The sequence below is a fragment of the Acipenser ruthenus genome, chromosome 30 (assembly GCF_902713425.1).
Source record: "Acipenser ruthenus chromosome 30, fAciRut3.2 maternal haplotype, whole genome shotgun sequence".
NCBI lineage: Eukaryota > Metazoa > Chordata > Actinopteri > Acipenseriformes > Acipenseridae > Acipenser > Acipenser ruthenus.
This window is the reverse complement of record NC_081218.1, coordinates 12,758,831-12,774,272: the sequence shown is the minus strand read 5'-3', so window position 1 is coordinate 12,774,272 and position 15,442 is coordinate 12,758,831. Positions and strand designations below refer to the sequence as shown.

The 15,442-nt window shown below is 38.0% G+C and overlaps 1 protein-coding gene across 4 annotated transcripts in view; it reads right to left on the bottom strand.

Annotated features, from left to right (window-relative positions):
* Positions 1–2: 2 nt before the first annotated feature.
* The window catches only part of LOC117396989 (synaptotagmin-2-like), a 78,503-nt gene continuing 63,063 nt past the window's right edge, over positions 3–15,442 (bottom strand). For 3 of the 4 annotated variants that reach the window (XM_033995487.3, XM_059004627.1, XM_033995469.3), the window contains 7 exons: positions 14,831–14,994; positions 10,579–10,710; positions 9,854–10,021; positions 7,321–7,488; positions 7,052–7,169; positions 6,128–6,261; positions 3–5,945 (listed from right to left, as the gene is read on the bottom strand). In XM_033995487.3, coding sequence (XP_033851378.1) covers positions 5,754–5,945; positions 6,128–6,261; positions 7,052–7,169; positions 7,321–7,488; positions 9,854–10,021; positions 10,579–10,710; positions 14,831–14,994 — 1,076 coding nt within the window. In that variant the 3' untranslated portion in view covers positions 3–5,753. The remainder of the gene's footprint in view (positions 5,946–6,127; positions 6,262–7,051; positions 7,170–7,320; positions 7,489–9,853; positions 10,022–10,578; positions 10,711–14,830; positions 14,995–15,442) is intronic. The other variant, XM_033995497.3, reaches the window with a different exon arrangement.

Here is a 15,442-nt window from a genome sequence, read left to right as displayed (position 1 = left end):
GATAGCTAAAAGGCCTTTATTTCTTATATGTTCAGTACAGAGCTGGTAACTTAACATGATAAATTTCTATCGAGATATTTCATCATATTTGGTTCCCTTGAAGTCTTTACAAGGGTTGCTGATGCATTGATGTTCAAGTTCATGGTTGCTGGAGCAACATTTGCAAAGTGTCCCATCAAGGGGTAAAGCATGCTTTCCACAGAAGGTACAATACTGACATGAACGCACCACAACATTAAGAAAGACAGGGAAAATTAAGTACAAGAAACCCTATACCCACCCCCCACCAAATAACAGTTCTTTGGATATTATTTTACAATTGAGAAGGGATGGCGTGACCAGTCCTGAAATGGAAGACAGTTGCAGTTTCAGTGCTGGGCTTTACCTACAGATGGTGCTATTGTGCAGGAAACACTGTGATCCATATTTTACAATACCACCACCTGGTGGAATACAAGATGCAGTGCAAGACATAAATTAATAAATATGTGAGAAAGCTCTTAGACTCCGGTTATTTACATCATAATGGCAAAGCATCTCTGCTTGCAGTGTTTATAATATAATCATTCTACTTTAAAGTCTGTTTTATTAGTGATACCCATCTAATTGTATCTATGCATGGTGTTTAAAAGACGGTCGCAGATAGACAAATAGCAATGCAGAATATGCACATGAAGACCAATTACGCTCATAGATAACCAAGCCCTATATCAACCCATGCAAAAACCCCATACAGGATCTCGGAGGATAACATCAAGATTTGAAAGCATATGTACAGTATTAGATAATGTATGAAATGAGAACCGCACTATTGGAAAGGTTGTGCACACTAGACAATAGAAACTCAATTAATCACGTTATTTATTTATTTATTTATTTATTTATTTATTTATTTATTTATTTATTTTTATTATTAATAGTTTGGGATAGATTTATCATGGATCTGATCGCTCACATTCCTGCTTCATTTCAATAGTAAACTGGTACCTAAACAGGGGTAGTTTTGATAGATAGGGCTGAATGCCTGGCCAGTGCTTGAATTTGATTTTATAAGCATCGTAAGGATAGACTCACACTTTTATTTAATGTTTTCCATATCAAGTTACTCCATACTGTACATGAGATTTTTACTTAGTGCCTAAGTTTTTTTTTTTATGGCATCACATGTATTATTTTACCTAGTTGCATTCTCTACTAAAATATTACATATTTCAAAATATTCATAATACTAAAAACAAAAATATATTTTTATATATAACTTTTTCTTTTTCACTTTTCTTAGAGAGATCCGGAAAGTCATTTTTGTTTGGGGAATATCTGTTTCACCCTGAAAACAGTAATCTTTCATACAATATAAATCATAACATATCCATTTGGGGGGGGGGGGGGGGTGTAATAGTCCCAAATTCAAACACTGCTTCCATTAACCCATAGAATACTGGAAGAATACATTTCGGAAATGTTATTTTTGCTCACACATGGATGGCTACACCATAAGTGGACTATGCCACATAATGTAAATTCTCTGTTAACAAAATGTACATACTTGCTGTATTATTGTAAAAAACGAGTTATTATTTGTCAATTTGGACAGTACTACTTCATCAAAGAAACCCAGCACATTTTCTGAAATGGCCCACCCTAGTCTCAGTATGAAACCAACCCAATAAGAGTGTTTCTGATTGGCCAGGATAGCTTCCATGGCAACTCAGCACTGCATGTCTCCAACATACTAACTATATAGCAGGTGCCATACTAGGCTCACGACTTGACAGTGTGAAAATTGATGACATTGATATTCTTTAAATGGCTTTAGACTGACACTGTTTGGTTAAACAGCAGTCTTAGAAACATTTCAAGAATATCCAACTTTATTTTATACAAAAGCTTATGAGTTAAGGTTCATATACAGTTTGCTAGGGAGTGGCTTGCAATCCAAAATTTTAGTGAAGAAAAATAAATAAAATAAAAAACATTTTCTATATTATATTACATATTATAATATCATTGTAGTAAGTATATCAACAACAAACGGTTGTTATACTTACTATAACATCACAAACAAAATGATATACAACAATGTCCACATGGATGCATTTGTGTTATTCAAAATGTCTTCAGCTTTGGATTTTGTGATACAAGTTACAATATATGTTTGGGTTTACATCCTAGACAAGGTCTTCATAATCAACAGCGGTTCTAAGGATTCAAAGCATTCAAAAAAAGGAGTAAGTTGAAGTGATATGCACTACAAGACTACACGAAAAACAGTGACGATATAAGTAGGTTAGGTTCTATGTAGCTGAACTCTAAAGGTATTAGTGTTCATATGGCTTTCTTGTTTTTAATAATCTGTATATACACTCACACGCACACACACACACACACATATAGAAGAAGTTGCAGTCAAAAAGCTTGGAAGCATGAGCATAGGATTATCTTAGCAGACACAAAATATAGCTGCTTTAGAAAAGGACATATACAAGGGGTTCCAAGTTTCAATATCTGTTGAGGTTGTTATGTTTCCAGTGGAACTGATGCACTAGCAATCATAGTGCTCTCTGAGGCATGTTAGCAGCACATCAGAAGGGAGGTCTTTATATTGGCAGTAAAAATACAAAAGGACAGCAGTTTTATAAAATGAGTGTTATAAAAGAATGCTCATTACTGACGTGAACCGAATCATCATTTCAGACAGATGATCTCATTGAATCACTCACTGTGCTCACGAGATGATGATCCTATACCAGGATCAACAGCAGATATTATCAGAGCAGGACAGATTCAAGATTGTAAAGGAATTTGTGAAAAATAAAAATAAATAAATAAAGTGCTATGATCATTTAGAGAGTATAGCACATTGATTTGGATGTAACTGGTCTGTATCAATTATTGACAAATCTACAGTATCAAATCTTTGAAGTACCATAAAATCTGTTTTTCTTTACTGTTCTGTAGTGTAAAGTGTACGTAGCAGGTTGCATTCTGCATCTTTAAATAGACATGTTTTTTTGTATGGGGCACCTCATGCTTGCACCTCAAAGACACAGTAAGGTATGTTGGGGGATAAATGCATGACTTCAACTTGGACACCCTTGTATAAACTTTATATATATATATATATATATATATATATATATATATATATATATATATATATATATATAGTTTACAAACAAACAAATAGGAAATACATGAAAAACAACATGAATCAGAGACGTGTTAACACTAAAATAGTTAGCAGGCATGCGTTTACACCATTGCGTTGGACTCACACAGGACTATACACAACACCCTTTTGCACATGAAAATCAGGCAGTTCAAAGTTTGTCTATTGAAATTAAAAATCTATATTTTACATTCTTTCCCATATCCATTCGCGGAAAATACAGATTCCGTCACATAGAAAATATACAGTCAGTGCATGTTTTCTTTTTTTTGTTTTCTTTTTTTCTTTTGTTTTTTATTAAAATGGCAAATGATACACACATACACGATAGATTCTTCCTCTCTTTAACACATGCTGCTATTTACAGTATTGTATAGAAACATGCAGTATAAACAAGTTAATCTATGTATATATATAGGCAAAACTACACACCGATGGAATCGTTATTTTAGTTCATAGATTTTTAATTGGAACACAGGGAGAGGCTCAGATGGCTTAAAACCGAGTGGCTGTATTGCATTAATATAGATATAACCACAAAAAAAACCCAACAAAAAAAATACCTTGGACATTGGAAATAAAGAGACAGAATACTTCATCTAAACGAGCCTTAAAATAATAACCTGCTTTATTCAATGTAACTAAAGACATTCACGTTCATAATATTGCATTTCTTACTTTTTATTTTTCCTGTTTAAAGTAACACTGAAGTATCGTGCATTTTTGTGTGTGGTCTATTGTACCTTTGTAGGATAATTTCCAAATTAAACTGTGGTTTGTGGGTATTTATTAGGGGTGTGTTGCTCAGTAGATGGTGGCTTTGCTAAGGATTTCGTACCTTTTCTGAGAAACAGCTTGGGACACACCTAGCATATTCCCATCAAGATATTATCTTGGATACAGGATATAGAAAAGTGAACATATTGACAGTTATAAACAACGTTTCAGTTCATTCTCTCATTCCCTCATGAAATTATTAGAAAATTCTGCATCTGTGTGGGCTATCGCAAGGGAACCTTAACATATAAATATCCACTAACGTGGTCATGAAATTCCTGACAAATCACAGTTTATGTCTTTTGATTATTTATAACGATATGCTTCCAATGTGTTTTTAGTGTTTATATTTATATCAGTCTTCATAAACCACGGTTTTATTGCATCGTTTTTTTTGTTTTTGTTTTATCAGATGAGAAACCTATGAAAAAGAAGGCAATGGTTTCCGTTGTCGCCTCGTCACTGTGGAGTTGTCTTTGTACCACTAGGGGTCACTGTGGTACACTACTGGTCTGGTCAGAGGTTATGTGAATATGTGTTTGTCTAGAGTGGAGCTCTCAGTAAAGCCAATTGAGGTTGTATGAGGGGTGATGGGGAAGGCAGGTGGTAGATTGCAGGCAGTTTAAATTAGATGTCCCCAAACTCTTGAGGCATGGCAAAATGCCCTTCAGTCTTGGACGGCAGTATCCCCGTTGAATATGCAGAAGACAAGATACATACCCCCACAAGAAGAAAAATGAATTAACTTTCTCAACTATTTGATGCATTTATTGTCAGTACTTAGTAACAGGGTTATATTACTGTTTTATAGCCACTGTCATCCCTCCACTAAATACATTTCAGCCCTCAAATGGGGTTTTGCAAAACGGTAGCATTTTTATCCTAGGAGGATTAAAACTGTGTTGTTTATAGGACGCTCAAAAACAACAACGAAATCCCTTTTTTTTTCAAGCAATTGCAGATTTTAAAAAAATATGGCTGTCATTTTATCCCTAAATCTTTTCAAATTGTATTGCATTGGACAGAAAAACAAATACAGAATTAACCATTGTGTATGACTTATTTGTTTTGTCTTACTTAATTCGTTTGATATTGTGTTCCTTGATTTTAGAATATCGCTGCATGAAAATAGCGTCTTACTTTATTCATGGTCACTCACATCAAGCGCACAGCATGTTGTTAGATTATAATGTATGAATTTTCTATCAGTAACGTAAGCTCTCTCAGTAACGTAAGCGGGGTTTTCTTTGTTACAAACTTTCAAACACTATTGTCTAGAAACGTTTTTTCTTCAAATGTGTTTCTTTAAAGGGTTCATTTTCAGAACATCTTGGGTTTATGTTACCACATTGCTTACCTTTGATACTAATTCACAGTATAAACTATCATACGTTCCCCCTGCAGACACAGGCTGTATCTGCAGGATGTTAGAGATGTTACTAATATACCTATAAAATGCATGTCGTACATCGCAACCTTTTATCAATTCTTCTCAACACGGAATCACAGAGCCTTAAATAAAACAATCACAAAACATTTAAAACTAAAACTTGTATGCATTTTAAACGTATACAAGTGAACTGATCTATCCATCTCGTCCAATTTACATGATTTGTTGTTAGTTTAAATCAGTTTTTGAATATTAGAAATCATGTTGTGGTAGTTGTTGCTGGAGTTTCAGTAGGTGCTGCTGTTTATTTAATTTTTTTTAACGCTTACCATGTTTTCTAGTATCGGTAATCCATTAATTTCATGCAGTGTCTGTTAGTTTATTAGTTAGTTAGTTTGTCCGGTCAGTGTTTTTTTTTTACTTCTTTTTTGCCAGTTCTGCGTCTATCTCTTCCTCAGGTTGGAGCGGGTGCCACTGTGCGATGGGTCGACGCGGGTTTGCCAACATGTCGGAAAAGTGCCTGGAATTAATGCCTATTAAGATCTTGCCGATGGCATCGTTTTTGCCAATCTTATCATAATCCAGCACTGTGACCACCACTTGGATTTTCTGTAGAAAGAAACCAGATTTCAGTTAAACCTCGCACACTCTGTCGCGCTACATTGCTTAAATGAGACACTTAGTCATAATAATAATAATAATAATAATAATAATAATAATAATAATAATAATAATAATAATAATAATAATACTATCAGACTTCAGCAATAGCAGACAGGTGGATAGGGTACCTGTATTTGCTCCAGGGGGATCTCGAAGCTGAAGGACTCGTTGTAGTAGGGATTCAGCGTGTTCTTCTTCACCGTCGTCTTCTTCTTCTTCAGTCTCTTACCGTTCGCTAGGAGGTGGATTTTCACATAGGGATCTGGAGTGGAGGAGAGCACAGGGATCAGAGGGCGACAGTCACACACACACTTTGCATCAGCCCTGTCCCTACCCAAGTGCCCTGCATTTTGCGGGCCAAGTCCCGCAAATTTAAATTAAAAACCGCAGACCCGAGACAGTCATTGCACAACCCACAAAATAAAACTCATATGTAAGATTAGATTTAAGGTGAATCCTGGCTGATTCCCGGCCTCGGTGCTGAACACAAGACTAGTACGAATAAGCATATGAATGTATAAAGTGGATTAAATTGCTTGGGTGATTGTAAATACCTGAAGTTTGTCATTATCAGCATATGATTGTAGGTACACTCCATTCATTGATGGGTTCTTAATTCAAGTTGCAAATTATATAATTTTAAATTAATCAATGTTGTTGCTTTCTTTTTCTTTTACTGATTCGAAATTTAATTTTAATAATTTAGGTCAGATTAATCATTGTCTAAAATGTTCTCAAGGAAGGGGGGATACCCCTAACGCAAGCATGAAAATATGAAAAATACTTTCTTCATAATACAACGTGCGAATCTGCCAGTGGCCAGTGGATGGTGCCCTACAGCTTCTTACAGTGGGATCAACAATATGAACATACCATTTACATTAGTGTAAACACTCATAATCCTTTTCAGAGATTCCGTAAGAACTTTCCATCCAGCATTTAATGTTGTGCTCTTCCAGAATGTTACTTGGGAGACAGTTGAACAGACATTCTAAATGGCTCTGTTGTTTCCCGATTGGCTGTATCCAACACACAGTCTCTCTTTCACTCACCTGAGAGCCCACCCACATCCATCTTCTTCAGGTTCTTGGCTTCCAGGATGCAGACAGTGAGCTTCCCTGCCGTGGGAACGTAACGCAGAGAGATGCAGATATCTCCCAGCTTCTCAGGCTGTGGAAATGAACAGAAACCAGTTAGACCAGGGGGAGGGCTACACAGTACCAAGAAATACAACCCAGTTAAACACAATATCCAGTAAGGGTGTGCTGCTACTTGCTGGCATTAACCACTGGGGAGTACTAGATTGTCCTGCACTACCCACCTCCTCTTTCTCCACACTCTCCAGGTCTCTCCACTCCTCAATGGGCTTTCCCAGATCCACAGTGTTCATGGGCACCTTCACCTCTCCGATGATGTCATGCTTTGAGAAGCGGTCAAAGTCGTAGATCGCCATCACCAGGGTCTTTCCTCCCAGTTCCTCGTAGGGGACCTAGCGGTAAGCGTAAAGAGCAGCCAGATCTGACATGAGCGGTTCTCAATACAACACAGTTTATATACACTCGCTTCATATGCCATCTGAGAGGGTTCAGTACCCTCCCATTGAATGATCTTTGCGATGAAATCTTCTGATCCATGCTGCACACAACTACTTGGTGCCACTTTGTAGTGCTACAGAGTCCCTATGTCCATTTGACCTTAAACGGATATAAATTGCACTGTACTGTATACCTCGCAATACTTGTGCAGTACAGTAATTCATATACTGCATTTTCATTAACCTTAATTAACTAATACATTTTTTAGAAGGGTGAAAAAACAGTGTCAAATTTGACAAATCTATGGCCCAACAATTAACACCCTATTCCCACTATCAAAATATTGTGTTAAAGTGCTGTGCAATCATGGTGTGCATATGGTATTCATAATATAATTCAATGCTCCTTGAGCCAGGACATTTGTTTTATCAGTTGTGTAGCATTAATATGGAATCTTCTCTTTGCATAAGAAATAGAAGAGTTAATTAAAGGCTGGAGCAAACGCTGTGAGTCTCTTGTAAATACCTAAATATGTCTGGAAGACAAGTGGTTAATGAGCGGATGCCTGCACTGCCTTCCATTTTCTCTGCTCTGGCTACGCTGCTAGAGTGTCTGCAGTATTTTTGCAGAAGCGATGTGCTAAGCTGAATCTCAGTGCCCTTGGAACCTCAGCAGCTACTTGATTCCTGACAGACTGTTGTGTCAGCAGAAAGGGCAGGGCATTATTCTTGGGTCAGGATTGAATGCCACAGCTTTTAGCTTTCAAAATCAATGACTCCTGGCAGATCGGAGATATAGGGATTCGCAGACAAATACAGCACAAAGCTTCACACAGGACTCTTTTGTGAAAACCCAGCAACAACATGATCTCTGGGCAAGGACTTGTGAGCCTGGCCTCAAAACAGTTTTAAATTGACTTGCCTATCTGTTACTTTATCTGTTCTATATTACACCTTTAGAGACAAACTTCTATCTTTCAGTTATATCATTTTATAGTTTTTTTTTTATTTAGATCGCCAAATTATTCCACCCTTGTGTTTCTCCCCAATTTAAAATGCCCAATTATTTTTGCAGGATAACTGAAGACCAGTGGCCATCCTTTCATCTGTCTCTTAAGCCAATCGCCTCTTTACACCCAGGAGCTCTACAGCCAATGTCATCAACCTACTAGCCTGTGGAGTATAAAGACCAGCCCTGTGGGTGCCTGAGCTCGCAGGAAGCCTGGCCAGCAGGGGCCGCTGTAGTGCGGTGAGGAGGAACAGTCCCTCAAGGTGTTGAAGATCAGCAACTTCATACAGCCAGGATGAGAACCTGCACTCCCTTGATTGCATGACTTACCCTGCACACCACATGGTCATGCCTTTAACAGGTGGGCCTTTAAAGTTCCTTCCAATAGACAGCACGTTTAAACTGTTGCATCATTAGCTTGTGTTTCTGTCAGTTATAGATGAGGTATTTATATACAGTGTACTAATAGTAGAAAATGGCATCCAATATACTGTGTGTATTAAATGCCATAGCTGCTGCATTAGGCTTGTGCTGGATAAATGTCAAACTCATATGAAAGCCAACACAATATTTACCAGTTCCTTATATATCTATACCAGGGATCTCCAGCCCTGGCCCTGGAGAGCTCCTATCCAGCGGGTTTTATAGGTGTCTTCACATCATCAGTGGCTAAAGATCTGGAACACCTGTTAATCTTGACTAATTAAGCAAATAATTGGTTCAATTAAGTAACTGAGAGACTGGTTGAAACGAAAACCAGCTGTAGCTCCAGGACCAGGTTTGGAGACCCCTGGTCTATACAGTAATGTAGTATAACATTGGAAGGTGCTTTTGATAGTGTAGTATTTGTTTTCTTGTTATAATTGTGGCATTGAGTAAGGGGTGTTAGCTAGCCTTCAGTAATTAGGAAAAGAAAACCGCAGACGAGAAGTACAAACAAACACTTGAAGAGTAATGGAGACTTCATACTGGCTAAGCACCTTAACAGATGGTAGGGAAACTCTTAGAATTACATGCCAGCTTTGGCAAATGACAGTGCTGTTAAACCTTAATTTTTTTAACTTGGAGTTTTCAAATGAACTGTTAACAGTTGATTAGTTAGATAGCCATAAAATGTGTAAAGATTTATCAAGAGTTTCATATATATTTTATTATATTCTTATTCTTGAATTTGACTGTTAATTAACTTCAACAACAAAACTGACTGCCCCATTAGTTTAGATATATTCATAGCTGAGAACATCCAGCCTCCTCAGTTAATCAGACTGTGTGTGTCTGTGGAGGCGGAACTGATCCAGTTAGCTAGGATACCTTGAACGTGAAGGTCTCGTTGAAGGTAGGGTTCAGCGTCTTTTTGTGGACCTTGGTGTCAAACTTCTTCTTCTTGTCTGGCAGAATGTAGACCTTCACGTAGGGATCAGACGTGCCCCCTGTGTCCATGGAGATGAGGTCAGCTGCCTGGATAATCCCGACATTCAGCTAAAGAGGAGGAGCAAGCAAATCATTCAGGACTGAGGCAACAGCTAGACACATGGCAAATATAGTCGCTCTTCTTGCAGAGCCATTAGCTGGCCGCAGCATTAGCAACAATTAGATACTGTCTGGTTCTGATATGGTACCATGGGATGCAGTGTGTATTAGGTTTGTAGCATTCATGGTTTGAGTGGTATGACTCAGGGTCTTTGGTGATTGCTAATATAATAACTGATGAAATCTACAACCATCTTTAATATGCTTTACCATACCTTGCTATAATTTACCATGCTTGCCTATGCTTTCCCGTGCTTTCACTACACTTTATTACAAGCTGCTATGCTTTTACTATGGAAGACTTTTATAAGGGACTAACATATTACATTTGTTTTAACATATGACAAACCTTCAGTCGAATAAGAAAAATCACACATTTACAGTAAAACCCTCAATAGTGCTAAATGTAGAAATACTAAAGAAACTGAACAAAATCAATTAAAACGTTTGTCTTGACTGTCTCCATATTAAACTGCTTTTATTTTTCATTGAATGCTCCCTCTCACCTTGTTGTCCTGAAAGTCATAATCGAGTGAGAACTGCAGCTTGCCCAGCTTCTCCGGCTCTTTCTCCTCCTCCTTCTCATCCTCTTCAGTCAGTCCCGTCTCTGCATCGTCATCATCATCGTCCTGTTTGTTCTGCAGAAACCAACCAGAGAGAGAATGAGGAGGTTAGAGAACATCTGCAGCTTCTGGAGCAGCACAACGCAGGACTAGGTACTGGCATGCTCCACTTACAAGAATCCATCTCTGTCATTCATTTCTTCCATAGCTTTAAATGCGCAATCAAAAACAGTTAGTCAAGTCAAGCACACAAACGTTTTGGCTTGAGCTTTGATTAGTGATTCATTTCTTACTGATTACCTCTGTAGAGGAGTGCTTACCAAGGTTTTACAATACATTATAAAGACCATATAATGGGGATCTGTTGGGTCTTTAATTGTATTGAATACTTCAATTCATAATATGCAGATATTTAAAAATCAACGCTAAAGATGGAACGTTTCTGCAGATTTCTGCTACTTGATAACTTAATGTATTGTTCTGCAGGTCAAACTCACTCCAGAGGTCTTGCTGCAATCAGAACCTGTGACCTACTGTACAGCAAAGGACCCAGGATGAAGCCATGTTTTTATTTTTTATACATATTTGCATTTTCTGAATTAACATATAAAGTGAAGAACCTAAAGATTTTCAGTACAATAAATGAATAGGTGAGAAAATCAACCTAAGATGTAAGAGAGGGCTGCTTTAGCCTTTGAGCCTTTGAGCGTCCCTTATGCTTCTCCACTGAATTCCTTGTAGGGAAAGTCGCAGACCTCCACATATGAGTCGACTGCTTAAAAATGAATTACTTGAAAAAAATCAAATAAACTTTTCATGAGAATTTTGGGCCAGTCATAATTAAGAATCCAGGCTTAGGGAGCAGCAATTCATTCTAGAAAAAGTCTACCATATTCTTTAAAGCTGCAGGTTGTCAGTAAGATAAACCTGACCTAACATGCACCACAAAGTTTTGGATGATGGCATCATGCTACACAAGGAAGATCGGATTTACAGACTGTTCTACGAAGGCAACGAGCTGTGGAAGATGAAGTTCTTTAGCACAGGCTGTAAGGTGAAAAATCCACTCCCTCTCTTGCAGATCTTCGGGCTACTATCATATGCGCTACATGGTCCATCTGTAAATCAGATTGATCCAATTCTTCCCTAACCCAAGTCAGATATGTATCTAGAGGCTTGTTGTTTTGGATAAACAAAATGGACAAGGTGCAGTGGAAACCATCAAACTGTTCACTAACCCTTCTTCATAAGCGCATCAGCATGCAGCTGCAATATTAGAGCATCTTTCCATAGACATAAGACATTTTCCCTCTGTATACAGGGCTGTAGGCAATAGTTATAGAAAACCTGTCAACATATCCCTTAGGCTACATCATCATTTGCATACAGCTTTCAACCAAGATCATTTAGGCATTAATTGGGTGCCTATTTCTCACAGCTCATAATAATGGCTGAAAAAAAAATTTCCTAATATTTATGAAGGGCTTAACACCCTATGTAGCTCAGCCACTCACTGTTAGTGTAAATAAGCTGATTTTTAAGATAATTGATTCATTGGTTGCCATAAAGCATGGAAATTTAAAGCTTGTATACTTGTCCCAATGTCAAATGTCTCCAGTCTGAATTAGGGTGCTACTTTCCATTGGTAGATATTATTAGTATACAGCTGTGTCTGTTTTGTAATGATTGACAATAATCATACAGCAATGACTAGGGCAGTACTAGTTATGTAGATTGTTAATGTTGAGCCTATGATACAGCCAATGGCCACAGCGTGCAGTGTGTCAATAACTACGCATAGTGTAGTTTTCAACCACTAGTCGAGAGAACTTTAATGATATGTTGCAATGTGGCCAAAACAGCAAGAATGGTCAGAATTATTAAACCCCAACAGTATCGAGATTGAAAATTTACTAAAAGTACTAAATGCACATGAAATAATTCAAGTGCATCTTGCCATTTTACTTACTTAATTTCTCATGCTATTTGTAGTTACTTCGTGGTTTTGCTTTTTTCTGATAGCACTATAAAACTGTCTTGTACTGTGCTGGACACACTGCAATATAGGGTTAAGCTGAGATACTTAAGAAATCATGCCTTAAAAAAAAAGAGCTTAACTTCAGCATTTTTTCAGCTTTTGGTTTTCTGCCAAAATGTCAGCCTTCTCCTAATTCCCGAGATACAGCATTTTGTGCGGCATATCAGAAGTGAAATACTAAGCAGCTTAAACTCGCCCTGAAGCATCTTCACCAACTCATCTTGTGAGAAAGGAAAAGCTCCAACATTCACATCAGCCCCTCAGCTTAGAGCTGGGGACCGTACAGCCCTGTGTGAGTAGCGAGCCCTTTGCCGGACACCTACCGTAGCGCCGCAGTCCGGGAGGGTCAAGATACACAGCAGACAGATAGACAGAGAGCAGGAGAGGAGAGCAGAGAGAGAGGGAGAGATTGAACTCACAGACACAGGAAATACAACAGGCAATCAACAACATGGCAGGAGAATGAGGAGAAATGAAACACTCTGCTTCTGATTACAATGTCTATTAGTGCGGAATTGCTAAAGTCCTGCAAAGACTTGAAAATAAAAAACAATACCTTTCTAAAGCACATTACAGGATAGCACTGTATACCAATGCAACTGAGAGAGGCCAATAAATGCCATTGTGAAATGTTAAGGTAAAGTCACTGATATGCCATGGAAGTTGCTCACAACCGCCCTTTCCTCTGTTTCAGAAATAACCTTAAACGTTTATGAATTGATCTTGGAAGACCTAATGTTACTCAGGTAAGGTATTCCCAAGATTAGTGTAATTCTGGGTTGGTGAAGCAAGCTGTTAATCATAAGAACTCAGTTGAAACTTAAAATTAGATAAACATGCCGCAGTCTTTCGAGTTATAACATGTTATTATAATATGTTATAATAATAATTAACAGACTTCTCATCATAAATTTTGTCATTTCATTTCCTGGCCACCCTTTTAACTAAACCAGATTCTGAGACGTATCAGAACCCCAGAACGTATGCAATTCTCCTGGCATTACTGTAGTACTGTAGTACTGTAGACCAGTCCAGGGATAAAAGACAGATATGAAAGGGCTTAATTGAAGTTAGCAAAATCCTAAATGCTGCAGATAACAAAATACTATTTCAAACTCAGCACAAAATGTAGGCCTAGAGCGCATAAAATAATGTTGGCAATCTGCTGTTTTGAATACTTTATGTGAGCTGGCGTTAATGTAGGGTTAGTCCTGTAATTGTACATTATATCAGTTTGTGATGTTTGTGTAAAATGTTAGTCCTTGTGATGCTTTGAAGCCAGAAGCTGTTTTGTTCCAGATGTTGTACCTGACCTTGGGCAGATGGCTTTGTTGTAAATTGTCAAAATTATCCATTTTATTTTTTACATTATTAATATTTATATTTACTGCCCTGCACTGTGGCATTGTGTCTGTTGCCTGGTTACCTGTTTGCAGTTTATAAATAATACCTGACACAGTAATATGTTTTATGAAAAACACATTTTCTGTCATTTTTTAGAGTGTCATACAACCGTTAGAACATGACAATTCCAGACAGTAATTGCAATGTATCACACTTATCAAAATGTTTATCAAGGAAATACATGGAACATTTTCAAATCTATGCATCCTGCTTTGAATAATTAAATGCAGCAAATAATAATAATTTCAAATACATGTTTCTACAAAGTCTGTCATTTCTCCAGCAAGCCCCAAAGCACAGGAATATACAGCACTGACATTTTTCACAAAAAAAACCTTATAACAGAGAATATCAAAAACATATCAAACATGTCCTGCTTGCCATCCAATTAGCTGCTGAAACTTTAATATTCTATGAATTTTAAAACAGTTTTTAAATTACTTCTGTTCTCAAAAGGCAACATTCCCATTACCAAAGGCCCATTCCTGGGTGTACTGGCATTTCTCTTCTAAAGCTGTCATGACTTTTCAAGTTGCGTTGGTTTATCTGACAGGTAGAAATATATCGTTGGAACTGCGTCACGGAAAAAGTGGGCATTCAATTTCTCTAGACTGTGGCACATGTTTTCCATAATAAAGGGAGATATCAATGGCATTTCTGATGTCTATAATACTTTTTGTTGATAACACACATATGGACTGCTCAAAGCCAGTAGAGGCTGCTTCTGCTGGCCTCTGGAGTGGCCTTCATTACCTGATCCCCTCCTTTCATGTTCTTCATGTTGAGGGCGCCTTTGTCCTTCTTATTTTTCTTGTTCTTCTTCTTCTTGCAGCAGCACTTCTTGCAGATGCAGAAGCAGCAGGTGAGGAGCAGAAGGCCAGCAACCACGGCAATGGCGATGATAGCCCAGGGTGGCACTGTGGAAAGAGGGAAAAGAGAGGAGGGAGTGTTACCTGGACTCAAGGGCATGTACAAGGTGGGTACTGGGCAGAAGGAGAATGTGAGTAGTGGTGTTGGACATCAAACACATGTGGTGCAGCACTCATTCAATGACTGATTGATCTCCATGTCCCTGCAGTCCCTCCCTCTCCCAGATTAGAGACAGCAATCATGGCTCATATATTTCTCCAGCATTGTTTAGAAACCTTAGATCCTTGAACCAGTGCTGCTCTGGCTGAGCATGGTTATCCTACACCCCACTGACAGCGTTTTGTGCAATCCTTAAAGTGAGGATGAGAGTCAGGACTGTGTGGGGGAAGAGTTAATGAGACCAAGAGTGACAACCAGGACAGAAGGAGATAAGGATGGAGCTGGGAGGTAAAATGCTACTTAACTGTTGGTAAATCCGATACATATTTAATAGGC